General features: G+C 42.2%; 1 protein-coding gene across 4 annotated transcripts; it reads left to right on the top strand.

The window, feature by feature from the left end:
• The first annotated feature begins 918 nt into the window (after positions 1 to 918).
• On the top strand, positions 919 to 17,314 carry plod1a (procollagen-lysine, 2-oxoglutarate 5-dioxygenase 1a). Of its 4 annotated transcripts, XM_045696028.1 has the most exons (21): positions 1,006 to 1,208; positions 1,386 to 1,926; positions 2,037 to 2,128; positions 2,310 to 2,443; positions 3,322 to 3,485; positions 4,314 to 4,426; positions 4,627 to 4,690; positions 6,571 to 6,668; positions 6,854 to 6,955; positions 7,874 to 8,005; positions 9,155 to 9,276; positions 9,527 to 9,631; positions 9,809 to 9,934; positions 10,189 to 10,330; positions 11,289 to 11,402; positions 13,274 to 13,339; positions 13,784 to 13,888; positions 14,005 to 14,151; positions 14,788 to 14,913; positions 15,213 to 15,338; positions 16,300 to 17,314. In XM_045696028.1, exons 3-21 carry the CDS (start codon positions 2,093 to 2,095, stop codon positions 16,453 to 16,455), a joined length of 2,178 nt encoding a protein of 725 aa, XP_045551984.1. In that variant the 5' UTR covers positions 1,006 to 1,208; positions 1,386 to 1,926; positions 2,037 to 2,092; the 3' UTR covers positions 16,456 to 17,314. The 4 variants fall into 4 exon arrangements, with proteins under 4 accessions (XP_014001616.2, XP_014001618.2, XP_014001617.2 ...); XM_014146141.2 differs by lacking the exon at positions 1,386 to 1,926 and having other exon boundaries at positions 919 to 1,208; XM_014146143.2 differs by lacking the exons at positions 1,386 to 1,926; positions 14,788 to 14,913 and having other exon boundaries at positions 919 to 1,208.
• The last annotated feature ends 167 nt before the right edge of the window (positions 17,315 to 17,481 follow it).

Here is a 17,481-nt window from a genome sequence, read left to right as displayed (position 1 = left end):
CGTACTGGTAGCAAAGTCAGGTGCAGGAGAGCAGAGAGTTGTGAACAGGTGCACACTTTATTGAAGCAGGAGAAAACAGCAGACAGACGCAACTGCGTCAAAACCTCCAGCCACAATAGCAAAAGTGCAGAGCGCAAAACACAGTCACAAAAGCTAATGATATCAAAATAAACATACTACATGCAATAACACGGATCATAAACACCAGCCTGGCGCGTAACCTCAAACACGTAACACAAAACAATTTCACACAAAGACATGGGGGGAACAGAGGAATAAATACATGCAGTGTGATTGGGAATGTAAACCAGGTGTGCAGGGAACAAGACAAAACAAATGGAACAATGAAAAATGGAGCAGCGATGGCTAGAAAGCCAGGTGACGTCGACCGCCGAACGCCGCCCGAACAAGGAGAGGAGCAGACCTCGGCGGAAGTCGTGACACTAAGCTAAAACTCAAGGCCAAATATACACTGGAGTTGCATCCCAAGATGACATTGTATGTTCCTGAGTGGCCTGGTTAGTTTCGACTTAAATCGGCTTTAAAATCTATGGCAAGACATGAAAATGGTTGTCTAGCAATGTTCTACAACCAACTTGACAGAGCTTGAAGAATACAAAATACAAAAAAGTGCCAATATTGTACAATCCAGGTGTCCAAAGCTCTTAGTGACTTACCCCTAAAGACTCGCTGCTGTAATGGCTGCCAAAGATTATTCTTAACATGTATTGACTCGGGGTTGAATACTTATCTAATCAAGATAGTGTTTTATTTTTTACAGAGTATTTTGAGTATATCTTTTTACTTAGCCTATTTCTTTTATTTTCATGTTTGCCTGTGCCTGGTCGGCGGAGGTCTCACTTTAAAGACTAATTGTGCAGTAAAAATCGTGCACTTGATGCAGCTGTTCTGGCCAACCGGGTCAACAAAGAATCTCATCAAGCGTCTCCAAAGTGGGCTTATTTTAGTGGGTTGGGCGGGGTTTTGTGTCTGATTGGTCTACTAAGTGTCAATCAAATCTGGAAACACTTTAAGTACACAACTTTTTGACTAAAATCATATGATATCGCCAAGGAAGTGTTAGGCTGAGCATTGGTGAAGATTTAAACCGAAAATGAGAGCTTTTTCCTTATTAATATTGGCCTGGATGTCCTTGCTTGTGGTTTTACCAGTGATACGTTGTAAAGATCAGCGAGAACTATCCGAAGGTAGGACAGCTCAAATAGCAACTAAACTTGCATTCCAACTTTCCATTTTAAATGTTGCTAGTAATTAGCAATCTCGCTAGATATAAAGTTGGAGTCATGGAAGTCGCTATTCAAACGTTATTACATTGTAATTTGCATGTAACCCTCTCGGACTGATAAAAAGCAATTGCATTGCAGATACAAAGTTCCACCGGGTGTTCTCGAGAGTTCCATGCCGCTGACGTGGACTGGATCGCGTCTGATTTAATTCAGACTTGTGCCTAATGTTCTGTTGAACAAAAAATACATGACAAGAAAGATGCCTACAATGCTTGATAGTATATTATGGTTTTCATCAGAGGTTGAAGTATTTTATGCGCAAGTGGCAGAGAGCAGTTAACATTAGGTTACTTACTTTTAGCCTAGTCTAATATTTTTTTTCCTGTAGGAATTTTCTAGCTACTGTACACGTCCGAATGTTTTTTTTCTCCTTCAGTTTAGCATAATGTTTACCGAGCTATAAATCAACATTGCATGTGTGCTGGAAGTCTTTTTTTATTGATAGAGATTGATGGAAAGTATCACTTCACAGTTTTAAGAAAAGACTCATTAAACATACACTAATAGCGTACTACACAGTATGCTATCATAAGAGAGAAGGGAAACATTTCAATGGTCAAGTAGACACATCTATACATTCTCAGAGACCACCTCCGGATATATTATCCAATTGAGCATGGTTGGTACAGACATTTACTTCAAGTTTTATGTGATTTTACATTGCACAAACACTACACGGGCCAATTCTCGCATCAATTACATACGTCCATTGTTTTTAATTTATTTCAGGCAACCTTTTAGTTGTGACTGTTGCGACCAAAGAGACAGATGGCTTCAGGCGTTTCATGAGGTCTGCCCGGCACTTTAACTACACCATCAAGGTATGGAAAGTTCTGACAAGATACAACTGATCCAACACTTGTGTCCAGACAGTGACTGGCAACCCATTCACTCTCTCCCTCTGGAAAATATCAATGCCTTAGTGAGGAGCCTTTTTGAAGAAGGTATCTATCTTTTTGTTGTGGAGAATGTGGTTTGCAGTTGTTCTCTTTGGGTTTGAAGGTGCTTGGCAGAGGGGAGCCATGGAAAGGTGGGGACTATATGACCGCGCCAGGAGGGGGTCAGAAAGTGCGTCTTCTTAAAGCTGGTTTGCAGGAGATAAAGGAGGAAGACAAGGTTGTCCTCTTCATTGACAGGTAGCCTTCAATTTGCCTTCACTCTTATAAGCATTATTTAATATATTATTGAATATATTCACACACAAAATTCAGTGTACATCAAAATTCAGCTTAATAACAATTGTATTTATTTATCATTTTTTCCTAGTGGCTTTGTGATCTGCATGGCTTTAAGTTGCTATATTTGTTATATATGCACATATTTAACCAGGGATGTTTTCACTTCACACCATGAATTCAATTTTACTACAATGTTTGAAAAGAACAAATGGAGAAGAGCAGTTAGTTTGATTAAGCTAAGTTTGTTTTTTGCCATTTTTTGTACCAGAATGTATTTTTGAAAGCTTTTTGTTTTGGTTCAGCACTGGTCTTGTTCAGCACTGGTCTTACCCCACCAGACATGCCACCAGGAGTCTTTTCACAGTCCCAAGGTCCAGAACAAATTCAAGAAAATGTACAGTATTATACAGAGCCATGATTGCATGGAACTCCCTTCCATCTCATATAGGGAAAGTGAACAGCAAACTTGGTTTCAAAAAACAAATAAAGCAACACCTCACGGCACAACGCCTCTCCCCCATGTGACCTATTTGTTGTGTGTATGTACTGACATGTATGTGTAACTGATAGATGCGGGCACACACACACACACACACACACACACACACACACACACACACACACACACACACACACACACACACACACAGTAAATCTTAATGTTTTTAAATGTATGTCAATTGTAAAGTATTTAGTCTGTAATGTCTTTTTCGTTATGTGTCGGACCCCAGGAAGACTAGCTGTCGCTATTGGTGTCGGCTAATGGGGATCCTAATATACCCCCCCCCCCGAACAATGAGGCTCATAAAGGTTCTCTTTTATCTCACTCTGACCAGCTATGATGTTGTCTTCGCCTCCGGTCCCAAAGAGCTGCTGAAGAAGTTCCAGCAGACAAGACACAAGGTGGTCTTCTCCGCAGAGACCCTCATCTGGCCCGACAGACATTTGGAGGACAAGCACCCCCACTTCCGAGAGGGAAAGAGGTTCTTGGGCTCAGGGGGTATGTAAACACACTCCTCTTGATAACCTAGCAATGGAAGGCAGCCATTTTGTTAACTGTCAACAGCAAGTGGTCAGTTAAACACTAATACTAACAAACACAGCTTTGCTTTTTAAACATTGACATGCAACAGTCCAGTTAGAAGTTGTCTCAAGTCTTAGTCATTTTTATAGAAAGGAGGACATTGGGCCTAAGACATAGGAACATGGCACGAATTCACCTGGCAGTTTATCCAAAAAGGTTTGAGACTGTGAATGGCAGTTTTATAATCTTAATGTTTAAGTCAGCTGCTGAAAACCAGAGGGACCCATGTCCAAACAGGAATATGAAATCACATGAATTGGACCTCTAGTACATTGACCATTTGTTTTAGAAATTCCGGTTCTACTGTTCAAACTGCTTTGTATTTGTCAAATCAACTTTTATTTGTCACGTGCCGAATACAACAGGTGTAGAACACACAAGCCCTTAACTAACAATGCAGTTTTAAGAAAAATAAGTGTTGAGTAAAAAATAGTTAAGTAAAAAATGGAAATAATTAAAGGGCAGCAGTAAAATAACATTAGCGAGGCTATATACAGGGGGTACCGGTACAGAGTCAATGTGTGGGGGCACAGGTTAGTCGAGGTAATTGAGGTAATATGTACATGTAGGTAGAGGTAAAGTGACTATCCATAGATAATAAACAGAGAGGAGCAACAGTGTAAAAGAGAGGGGGGGAGGGTGCAATGCAAATAGTCTGGGTAGCCATTTGATTAGCTGTTCAGGAGTCTTATGGCTTGGGGTTAGAACCCGTATCGTTCACACACGTTCTATCTTTGTCCCTAGGATTCATTGGCTATGTTCCTAACCTCAAAGAGATGGTTGCTGACTGGACAGGGGAGGACAATGACAGTGATCAACTTTTCTTCACCAAGATTTATATCAACCCAGAGAAAAGAGTAGGAATCTACCTCTATACTGATCTTGTTATGGCTCTTTAAGTGGTCTCTCTCAGAACTACCTCAGCACTTTACTATCTATGCATTTCTTCTTGGTATGAGTACTGTATGTGTATTATACTGTAACATTATATCTATGCAGTATGTTTCCTCATGCTGTTTTTGTGTTCTTAATAAGTGATATGTTTTTGTTTCTCCAGAAATCCATCAATATAACACTGGACAACAGATGCAGAATGTTTCAGAATCTTCATGGATCCCTTGGTGAGTTTTTAACAAATTACACATCTCTTTAGACTTAGAGCATGTCTCGCCATTGTCTCCCACTTCACCTCTAGCCAACAAGTATACACATGTACTTCAACATTTTCGAATGAAAAGGTCACTGCACCACTGAAACCTGCTGACATCAGCTTTTAAATTCTTGATCCTCCCGCCTCCTGGGACATCAAAACGGCTGTTTCAGTTGACACTTTTTCCCATTCTGTAAAGAGATGCTTGGAGAAGAAAAGAGGAAAGTGCCACCTCCCTCTGGTTTCACTTCCTGTCTGTGTTAGTCGTGATTGGCTGATTGAGGCTTTGATGAAGGTATATGGGTGTGATGCAGGTTGTCATATCCTTAGGCTTTCTGGTTCAGTGGCAGGCAGCCCCCTTTTTGGACAGCCGACAGACTGCTTTGAGCCTTTCTTCCCTCTCTTTTACTCTCTTTCTCTCTCCTCCTCTTCCCCCCCCCCCCCTCTTTTTCCTGTATGCCGCTGGCTGAGGCTGAGCCTGCGTTAGGAATTTATGAGTTTGCTGTGAGAGAGGGATGTGTCTGAGCTCACGTAGACCAGAGAGGGAAGGGGGAGGGGGGAGGGCACAGCTCCTCCATGCTTTTCCCAGATGCTCCCAAAGCACAGGGCTGGATGTGTATAAACTTTTTAAGCAGCTGCAGTTAGGTGGGCGTGCTGAGTAAACGCTACATCCTACCAACTCCACAGCAACGGCTTCCTGTTAATAGCTATAGACTTCCCTATAATAGTCAGCTTCTTGAGAGGGACAGCAAGATCATGCTTGATTGTGTTCATGTCTTGAAACCTACTTGAGGTGAAAAGGAGAGAGCTGAAATTGTCACAGCATCGTTGTAGAACCCAGTCTCCCAGAGAGTGACATGCAGTCATTCGCAAAATGTAGTGAGTGGTGACGTCACTGGTGGTTTGCCGGTTTCAACTGCAACGCCCCACAGTTGCTAAATGTTTCTTTGGTGCAGGTCAGCTTTGGAATTTTCTTTTGTATTTTTAACCTTAATTTACACAGGTAAATTACATTGAGACTTAGGCGTTGTTTATAAGTGAGCCCTGAACACATTAAATACAGAGTTGGTTAGTTTTGTAACACAATCTGTTGAATTACTGTGTAATGGAATCCATCTCCAATACATGATGTTCTGAGTGTATTGTATGTTTCAGTACTGTGGATTGATTAGCCACTGACTAGCATTGAGTGGCATGCTTCAAGTCTCTCTTGGAAGACACGTGGCCGGCCAACAATTGGCAGGCTTTACTGACTTTATTGTCCCCACAGGGAAAATTTGTTGCAGTGTCATGTACACTTTTTCTTTTTTTAATTTCACCTTTATTTAACCAGGTAGGCCAGTTGAGAACAAGTTCTCATTTACAACTGCGACCTGGCCAAGATAAAGCAAAGCAGTGTGACAAAAACAACAACAACAGAGTTACACATGGAATAAACAAACATACAGTCAATAACACAATAGACAAATCTATGTACAGTGTGTGTAAATGTAGTAAGATTAGGGAGGTAAGGCAATAAATAGGCCATAGTGGCTAAGTAATTACAATTTAGCATTAACACCGGAGTGATAGATGTGCAGATGATGATGTACAAGTAGAGATACTGGGGTGCAAAAGAGCAAAAAAATAAATAATACAATATGGGGATGAGGTAGTTGGGTGGGCTATTTACAGATGGGCTGTGTACAGGTACAGTGATCGGTAAGCTGCTCTGACAGCTGATGCTTAAACTTAGAGAGGGAGATATAAATCTCCAGCTTCAGTGATTTTTTGTTGTTGTTGTTGCAATTCGTTCCAGTCATTTTGTCGCAGGACTGGTACTGATGTTACGGTTTGTGTGTTTGCGCACAGATGAGGTCGTGTTGAAGTTTGAGGACGGGCAAGTGCGGGCCAGAAACGTGTTGTATGATACATTACCCGTCATTGTTCATGGCAACGGGCCCACCAAGGTAACCTTCCAACTTTTGACCATTTGACCCCTATTGACCATTGTAATTCTATTGACCATTGAAATTCAGACACAATAAATAGAATGTAAATGTAAGACCAAAAAATCATCCACATATTTGGAAAAAAGTAGGTAAACAACAGTATCAGGAAGTGGTAAAAATAAAATAAATGTTTTTTGTTTTAGCTCCAGATCAACTACTTGAGCAACTACATCCCCACAGTGTGGACATTTGAGACGGGTTGCAGTGTGTGTCTTGAGGACCTGCGGCCACTCTCAGGACTCAAGGTGGGTTGCCTGTCTGTTTATGTAAAGTATTCTGGTAATACACTCTTAGGGCGTATTCTCATTGAAGAGAGTTGTAGCAGAGGTATCGTGATGAAATTTCAATTTACCTAATATGTACATAAACTTTTCAATTGACATGAGCAACAGAATTTCATGTGCCTAGAGAAGGTTCGGGGGATTGGCGATGGACATTCTTGTTTCACAGCTTAAATTTACCGTAAATATCCCAGTATAGCCACCAGCCAGTAAGCATCCTGTTAACAAACTATTCAACTATGCAAGCAACTTCATCTTAACCAACTTTTCATCTTAAGCATATTACACTCTTGTATAATGCAACAATTCACAACCACGTGCAGAGTATTAAAGGGTTTATTTTCTTGTCCATACACTCATTACATTTCAGGTTAAAAAAAAGTCTTAAATATAAGGAACACATTTCAGCTGTTTCAAAAGCATTGCTCTGCCATTTAGATTTTTACTGTAGGAGCATTTCGCTTGAAGAGACCATTCTGTTTACATCTGACTGCTCAGATATGGGTGACTTTCGAGCAAGGCTCGCCTGCGACCTCCGTAGGAGAAGTGACAAGTTGACATTACACTAAAAGGTCTAGCCGAGGTTATTTTCTCGAAACCTCTAATGTATCTCTCGTAGTGAGAATACACTTTTAAGCCGAATTGTAATACACCTGTGTCGGAAACGACACACACGGCCGACACGCAATTTATACCGGTGCGATTAATGGTCACCTGTGGTGTGTGCCAATGTAGCTTGATTGCAGGTTGGGTGACAAGATTCTCTGGGGGAATTGGATGAAAAGGCATTTGATTTTTATATGCAAGGTTTTCAAGTCGACTGCAATGTACATGACAATGACATTACATGACTATTTTTAAGAGGTCTGTTTGTCTGTACAGGAGAGCGAATACCCACTGGTGGTCATTGGGATCTTCATCCAGCAGCCCACCCCCTTTGTCAGTGTGTTCTTTGAGAGCTTGCTCAAACTGGAATACCCAAAAAACCAACTCAAACTCTTCATCTACAACCAGGTGAGAGAAATACATTTTATTACATAGTACCATCGATCTAATGTTTAAAGGGATACTTTGGGGTTTTGTCAATGAAGACTTTTATCTACTCCCCCAGAGTCAGATGAACCCATGGATACCATTTTGATGTCTCTGCATCCAGTATGAAGGAAGTTACAGGTAGTATAGCGATTGTTAGCGCAGCTAGCTGTTACCATAGACTTCTAGTCATTGCCCTATCGCTAGTTAGCAACTTCCTTCAAACTGCACGCAGAGACATACAAATTGTATCCACGAGTTCATCAGGCTCTGGGCAAGTAGATCATTGTAAGTAGATACAAGTATCCCTTTAATAAATGTGTATAATTAAATATTTTCCCTTTTGATTTGAGTAACCGTTTGGTCTTGTATGAATGGAACACAGTGTTAGTTACACCCAGTAACCTCTTGTGCATTTCTCCTTCCGAATTGTTGCCAATCCACACATGTGCTCACATGCCTCTGTGTATAGTATAACAATGACAAGGAATGTGTCAGATCTGTGCAGGTACCAGTCACGGGTCAACCAACTTAACTTCAGGGTCCGTGCATGAGATATGTTGACATGAATCAAAGTTGTATTACAACACTTGACATTTGTTGTTAAAAGTTGATGCTTTCATAAGTTATATTCTTCCAGAATTAATGGGAATATATCAAGAATTGAAGTAGAGAGGAGATTCAGCAACTCTTAGTGGACAATGGAAGTTCGGGAAAACCCTGAAGAAGGCCAAAAGCTGGAACGCGTTGGTTTTCCTTTCATAAAAAAAAAAATAAGCGTTTTTATTCACTTCCAATTTCCATCAAGAGTTGCTGAATCTCTACTTCAGTTTTGCTCCTCAATTCATACACCTTGGTTGGAGAGCGAGGTAGTGTCAGTACTCCCAGTGCTCCCTTCCATATTTATCAAGAATTGAAATGACAGATTTCATTGAACAGATTCCCATATCCCACATTGTAGTTCATTGGTAAGCACAAAGGGCTTTGTTTAATTTCAACCTCAAACATCTGGTGGGCTGTAATGCTCTTCATTGTAACTCTTTATTTTTCCTATGTGTGAATGAGACTGAGACTGTTACAGAAGCACAACAACTCTTGTCTTTGCTACTGTCCCACAATGTCCTTTTACAGGAGCAGCACCACGAGGTAGAGGTCAGCTCTTTCCTGAAGGACCATGGGAAAGAGTACCAGGATGTAAAGGTCATCGGGCCTGAGGAGAACATGGACAGGGTGGCTTCCCGCAACCTCGGCCTGTGAGTTCACCTTGGCTTTCTCTCTCACACTAGCTTTGGATGCGCACATACAACCTAGCTTGACATCATTCCTAAGTTTCTCAAAGATGTTCAGCATGTGATCTGGGGTAGTTTACTGGTTAGGGCCGCTGCCTTCAGTGCATACATGTACTGTATCGATCTGGGTTCGAATCCCCAACGAAGAAAAAAATATGTTTGAGACTGCCCCATAAATGTGTGTTTATTACGTTTCCTATTTTTTGGTTCCCAGTGATATGTGCCGACAGGACAAGGACTGTGAGTATTTCTTCAGCATGGATATCGAAGTGGTTCTGAAGAACAAGGACACCCTAAAGATTCTCATCGAGCAAAATGAGTAAGCAGCAATAAAATGAGCCTGTCGATTATGCCTGACCAGATTCCCGATCTCTGACGCATGCTATAACTGCTCTCCTAAAAATACTGGACACACACGTGTATTTGGGTGGATACACTTTCAAAGCTCAGCTGGTTTTCAGTGGGACGTGATTAATCATCCCCTGTCACCCTTCAGGCCTATAATTGCACCCATGATAACCCGAGAAGGCCGCCTATGGACCAACTTCTGGGGAGCACTCAGTGCTGATGGTTACTATGCTAGGTCGGAGGACTATGTGGACATTGTGCAAGGACGCAGAGTGTAAGTCGCACACACATTATTTCCATAACTGAATATGCCAATAGGGTCATGATGGAACAATGTTATTTTATAGAGAGCTGATGTCTGACGGGTTTTTGTTATGACTCTCCCGGGGGGTGAGAGAGAATGCTCGTTTTGCTAAACTTGGCAACACTACTACAGCTTCCATGCCAGTACCATAGTCTTGATTTAGAGAGTGCTTTCAGCACAATGTATGGGAAGCCTGTTCTAAATATCGTTTCTTGTCACTACAGTGGTGTGTGGAATGTCCCCTACCTGGCCAAGGTGTACCTGGTGAAGGCCAGCCTCCTTCACGAGGAGCTCTCCGACAATGACCTCTTCAGCTCGGGCACCCTGGACCTCGACATGGCCTTCTGTCACAACGCCAGAAACAAAGTCAGTGTTGGAAAGCTATGATTGATTGATTGGTCAAATGCTCCATTTCATTTTGGGTATTAAAAATACATGACAGGCCTCCAAGTGGTGCAGTGGTCTAAGGCACTGCATCGCAGTGCTAGCTGCATCGCAGTGCTAGAGATTCTGGGTTCGAATCCAGGCTCTGTCGCAGCCGGCCGCAACCGGGAGATCCATGGGACTGCACACAATTGGCCCAGCGTCGTCCGGGTTAGGGGAGGGTTTGGCCAGCAGGGATTTCCTTGTCCCTTTGTGCACTAGTGACTCCTGTGGCGGGCCGGTCGCAGTGCACGCTGACACGGTTGCCAGGTGTATTGCGTTTCCTCCGACACATTGGTGCAGCTGGCTTCCGGGTTAAGTGGGCATTGTGTCAACAAGCAGTGCGGCTTGGTTGGGTTTCAGAGGATGCACGGCTCTCGACCTTCGCCTCTCCCGAGTCCGTACGGGAGTTGCAGCGATGAGACAAGAATGTAACTACCAATTGGATACCACGAAATTGGGGAGAAAAAGGGGTAAAATATAAAACAAAAAATGTAAGAATACTTTACTCTCCATTACCTTGCAGAGAACTTAAATGTGTATATATGCTCACAACATAAAGTGAGCATAAAGCAATGGGTCAGCTGCATGGCAGCACCCCATGGAGAAATTGTAGTAATTAAGTGCCTTGCTCAAGGGCGCAGCGGCAGACAATGGCATGTAGGATTCCATCGGAAGTTATTCTGAAGTCTCGGCTTGCTCTCAGTCCATCAGTGTCCAGTATCAGTCAAGGGTGCTTAGGTTTCAAAAGATAGCAAAACTCTGATTAGAAGTGAGACACCCAAACAGTGTCGAACCCGTAGAAGTCCCAAAACTTAGGCCAGGTATCAAATATTTTAACGTTATAGCTTCAAACTATATTATAAAAAAAAAGTTAACGCCCTTTGCTTCAATTTCTCAGGGAGTCTTCATGTATGTTACGAATATGCACACCTTTGGACGGATGCTGTCGACAGAAAACTACCAGATGAGCCATCTCCACAACGATCTGTGGCAGATCTTTGAAAACCCTAAGGTGAGAATTGGGTTGTCAAGTAGTCTTGGGGGGGGGGGGGGACTCAATTCAGGCCTAGATGTACCTCAATTCATCATCATGTACCTCACAACTTTTATTTAGTTTGTTTGAAGACTAATTGCATCACTCAGCTGCAGAAGAGCTTATTGCATGTCATTACATGCAAGTGTATGTTCTGCAGGGCTTTACAACAGTAAGAATGCCATTGTCTTTTATATAAATCTGCTTATGTGGACACTTTGTATCTGTTCATGTGTTAACTTGTCTAATCACAATAAATATAGTAATGCATCTCTACACTGAGTATACTAAACATTAGGAGCACCTTCCTAATATTTAGTTGCACCCCCTTTTGCCCTCAGAACAGCCTCAATTCGTTGGGGCATGGGCTCTACAAGGTGTCGAAAGCGTTCCACAGGGATGCTGGCCCATGCTGACTCCAGTCTGATCGCCTTGAGAAAGAAGCTGTTTTTCAGTCTCTGTCCCAGCTTTGATGCACCTGTACTGACCTCGCCTTCTGGATGATAGCGGGGCGAACAGGCCGTGACTCGGGTGGTTGATGTCCTTGATGATCTTTTTGACCTTCCTGTGACATCGGGTGCTGTAGGTGTCCTGGAGGGAAGGTAGTTTGCCCCCGGTGATGCATTGGGCAGACCGTACCACTCTCTGGAGAGCCCTGCGGTTGCGGGCGGTGCAGTTGCCGTACATGGCGGTGATACAGCCCGACAGGATGCTCTTAATTGTGCATCTGTAAAAGTTTGAGGGTTTTAGGAGCCAAGCCAACCTTCTTCACCACATTGTCTGTGTGGGTGGACCATTTCAGATCATCAGATATGTGTACGCCGAGGAACTTGACGCTTTCCACCTTCTCCACTGCGATCCAGTCAATGTGGATAGGGGGGTACTCCCCCTGCTGTTTCCTGAAGTCCACGATCAGCTCCTTTGTTTTGTTGACATTGAGTAAGAGGTTCTTTTCCTAGCACCACTCTCCCAGGGCCCTCACCTCCTCTCTGTAGGCTGTCTCATCATTGTTGGTAATCTGGCCTACTACTGTTGTGTCGTCGGCAAACTTGATGATTGAGTTGGAGGCGTGTGTGGCCTGCGGTTATGGGTGAACAGGGAGTACAGGAGGGGGCTGAGTATGTACCCTTCAAGGGCCCCTGTGTTGAGGATCAGCGTAGTGGAGATGTTGTTTCCTACCTTCACCACTTGGGGGCGGCCCATCAGGAAGTCCAGGACCCAGTTGCACAGGGCGGGGTTCAGACCCATGGACCTGAGCTTAATGATGAGCTTGGAGGGTACTAAGGTGTTGAATGCTGGGATAGGGAGAGATCGAATATGTCTGTAAACATTCCAGCCAGCTGGTCTGCACATGCTCTGATGACACTGCTAGGGATGCCGTCTGGGCCGGCAGCCTTGCGAGGATTAACAAGCTTAAATATCTTACTCACGTCGGCCACGGAGGAGAGCCCACAGTCCTTGGTAGCGGGCCACGTCGGTGGCAATGTGTTATCCTCAAAGCGGGCGAAGAAGGTGTTTAGCTTGTCCAGAAGCAAGACCGCTACGTGGCTGCTTTTACCTTTGTAATCTGTGATTGTAGACCCTGCCACATACGTCTCGTGTCTGAGCTGTTGAATTGCGACTCCACTTCGTCTCTGTACCGATGTTTTGCCTGTTTGATTGCCTTACGGAGGGAATAACTACACTGTTTGTATTCGGCCATATTCCCAGCCACCTTGCCATGGTTAAATGCAGTGGTTCGCGCTTTCAGTTTAGCTTTCACCTGGATTCAGCTGGTCAGTCCATGTCATGGAAAGAGCAGGTGTCCTTAATGTTTTGTACACTCACTGTATATTCTTAATTTTCCTCAGGATTGGGAGGAGCGTTACATCCATGAGAACTACACAAAGATAATGAGAGACAAACTGATTGAAACAGTGAGTACTTGTTTTTCTATCAAAGTATAATATTTCAACGCTCACTCAAGATCACCGACATTGCCTATTGCTACATATAAAATTATTATGATAATGGCTGATAAAGGTGATAACCGAAGTTTCTTAATATATAATAATATATACCATGTAGCAGACCCTTTCATCCTAAGCGACTTACAAATCATGTGTGCATACATTTGACGTACGGGTGGCCTCGGAAATCGAACCCACTATTTCGAGCGCCATGCTCTACCAACTTAGCTACAGAAGACTATTTCCGGGTGGTCAAAGTCCAGTTGGCTACAAATGAAGACCACAAACTGCATGCTCAAAATATTTTTACAATGTACTGTTTATGGAGAGAGTAGAAATTCCATGCCTATCTGCTACTCTTTGAAAATGCAAGGTCACTCAATTGTACTTTTTTGTCCCCCCCCCTTCCAGCCTTGCCCTGATGTATACTGGTTCCCGCTATTCTCTGATATCGGATGTGACCACATTGTTCAAGAAATGGAAAACTTTGGACAGTGGTCCGGTGGCCGAAATACGGTATGTATTTATACTCCTAAACCAATGTAGCCTACAATATTATCTTACCTAACAAACCTGTAAATGTAGTAACTTGAGCATTGTATCACGTTTTTAAATTTTCTTATTTACTGAAGGACACAAGGATCCAGGGCGGCTATGAGAATGTCCCCACCATTGATATCCACATGACTCAAATCAATTATGAGAAAGAGTGGCAGAAGCTTCTGTTGGATTACATCGCCCCAATCACAGAGACAATGTATCCTGGATACTACACCAAGGTATGGTTTTAAAAAACACATTTGTACTCATTTTAGATGGATTTATGCGCAGCTCAACAGAAATTCATATTTTCATTACTCTACACATTTTTCATGGATTTTAACTCCTGAATTATATCATTAGAACGTGGAGAACAATAGAGAAAATCCATAAATGATCAGTAAAGTTTTATTTTACAGTCCACGTTCAGCTGGTCAGTTGTTTGTGTGGTTAAATTGGTATATCGTGGTTCTTGCTTTAGTAACTCCCACAAAATGTAAATATTTGTGCACCATTTTGTTACATATCGCCACCGTGTGGCCTGATATCTGTTAGTTTAGCCAAGTAGTTATGTTTGTTTATCTAAATATGTTTAAATGCACATCTCCTGTTATTTGATTAACTTTTGAAAATTACTTTGTTCACAGGTTAACAATAATATTCTTATTTATGTTTTCAAAATGTAGAATTGTACTGTATGCTGCTGATTTACAGTAGAACAGTCTACATTTATACAATTCGTCATTCATTTCATACAAATGCAACAGACGTGTTTAATTATATTGCAAATATATTTGGGAATAGAATCTTATGTATAGAACGGGGTCCCTCTGTGCTACCATGTTGACCCTGACATGCGTCTCTTCTCTTATCAGTGTATCTCTTACCTCAACTTCGTAGTGAGGTACAAACCTGACGAGCAGCCCCTGCTCACCCCTCACCACGATGCATCTACTTTCACTATTAATGTAGCTCTCAACAGCAAAGAAATTGACTATCAGGTAAATGAGTATTAGGTGTCCAGTCCAGCAAGACACACTAAACTGGCAGGTAACCTAGACAAATACCCCTTAAGCCCTTGTTTTAGGACAGGATGCAGGTGTTCTGTCCTCTTTCCTGTCTCTTCTCTGGGAATGTATGCTGGAATCAGGGAGCTCGCTCTTTCTCTTTCTTAGCTGAGGTTTCAACCAGGAGGTCAAGGGGCACGCGGCCTGTCCCGGCAGCCCTCCCGGCTCGTTTGTGAATGCTGCATGACTCTTTGCATCACTCTGGTATTTTCTGTCTGTCTCTCTCTTTGCAGGCTCAGTTTGACTTGGCGTTTGTAGTTAGATATAAGCCAGACGAGCAGCCCTTTTTAAGGCCACACCATGACGCGTCCACATTTACTATAAATATTGCACTCAATCAAAAAGTGCTTGATTACCAGGTGAGTGTGTTTGTGTGATGATTAACACATTGACTTGGGGAGTTGGCCTCTAAAGACTGGGTTGGACCAACTTTGATATGTGAACACTTGTAGGGCTACCCCCATGGTAATATTTGTAACACTTATGGATGTGCCCTGATTTGTTAGACCCTCAGGCACCTCTGTAATTCAAACCCTGTGTCCCACTATTATTAACATCTATTCAAATTGGTTAGGATAACCCGACAACTGTATACGGTAATTTAGTGTGAAATTGGAACAGAAAGATCAGTGAAGTTGTGTATTTTCCTGAAATGTTGCAATCAAGTTTGCCAATCAACTTATTTCAAGTAGGAATGCAGGTATATGTATGTACAGTATGTCTTCTGAAATGTTCTGAGCATGCAGACCATTAGTTGCTTTGTATGTTTTCATCACCGTTTGTTTCTATGATACAATTATTCCAGGATGAGTTTCCCAAAAACATCACGTTCATCTTTAGCATTAAGATACTCGTTCCTCCATTGCCCACCAATGGATTTAAGATGATCTTATTGCTAAAGATGGTCTTTATGTTTTTGGGAAACTCACCCCAGATTGTTTTCATCAGAATCATTTTGGTGACTCTCATTCTTTCTCCTTTGCACGTAAAAAAACAACCAACATTTGAAAGGCTTCTGAAGATGTGTTGTATTGCATCCGTGTCATTACCCTGCATCTTTCAAACTTGGACTAGAATAGGTGCATAATCTGGTTTGTTTTGAGAAGAAAGTGCTTTCCGCACAGTTACTGTTCACAATGTGTTATTCGCACATAGTTATGTACCTATGATGAAAGCCTTCAGTGTTCTCCTGTGCAGTATGACCTTGAGTCCTAGACAAGTTGACGTTTCTCTATGTATAGAATGTGAAGTATGTGTGAATCTCCTGGCTGGATATACCTTTCCTGACTTCATCTCTCTCTGTTTGCTTTCCCATTGAAGGGTGGGGGATGCAGGTTCATACGGTATAACTGCTCCGTCGAGGCACCCCGCAAAGGCTGGGCCCTCATGCACCCTGGACGGCTCACCCACTATCACGAGGGCCTGCGAACCACTGCAGGCACTCGATACATCGCAGTGTCATTTGTGGACCCCTGAGTGCCAATGGCAATGAGCTGCCACTTCCAGGTGTCAGCTTTTGTTTCTATGGTGCCTTTACTGAACTTTTGTTAATTCAGGAAAACTCCATTAACCAAATCCAAGTGGGCGTTGCGGGAGACCTTTTCTCTTGAAACCCCTTTCCACTGAAAGTCATTTGAAACTTTTGTGAGACAAATGTACTGTTTTAGTATTATTATTTTAACTGTCAAAATAACTTGTTTTGTTGAATCAAGACACTCCTACATACAGTATGAGGCAATAAGAATAACTTTATTTGTAGAGAGCCCTTCATTTCCAAATACACTCCTAATACAGTATGCAATGCACCATGGTCTAGGAGATTATTAAAACATCTGTCCTATTTATTATTTTGATATTTGTATAATAGGAATTTATTCCAAAGATTCCGTGTGGCTTTTCGAATGTGTAACATCTAAAGAACACAGCTCGTAACACATTCTCGGTCCCCTTGTCATTTTCATGTTGAAAACAAGTCCATGTTCAGTACCCAAACATTGCCAAACATTGTAGATAGAGATGCAATGAATAGAGCCGACGTGAGTCCTTATTCTACATGTCAGACAGGCATGTTTATTCTACATTGCCTATTTCTATCAGAATGTTCCAAAACGTTGCATCATGCTGAAAGCGCACCAGAACATATACTGTATGCTTCTCTTAAATAACTATACATTTTTTTACATTCCATGACAAGTAATCATTGAGGACAAAGTTTGACTGAATTGATCTGATGCTGCCTGGGCATACTCTGAAAAATGTTGTAAATGTTAGTAGAGATAGTTGTGAAGATTTATATTTTGGTCATTTGTCAATAAAACACTGAACCAAACTGTGATTCCATTGTGCAACCAATCTTTTGAGTAGTTGGTTCTGTATCAAAAGCCAAAATACTGTTTTCATTATGGCCCTAACAAAGAGAGGAATGAATGAGACAATTACAGAATAGACTGTTCAGTCAGAGATTATTCCAATGGCATGTCCTAAATAAATGTATATTCATTG

The sequence above is a fragment of the Salmo salar genome, chromosome ssa15 (genome assembly GCF_905237065.1).
Source record: "Salmo salar chromosome ssa15, Ssal_v3.1, whole genome shotgun sequence".
Lineage (NCBI taxonomy): Eukaryota > Metazoa > Chordata > Actinopteri > Salmoniformes > Salmonidae > Salmo > Salmo salar.
This window is presented reverse-complemented; position numbering and strand designations above follow the sequence as displayed.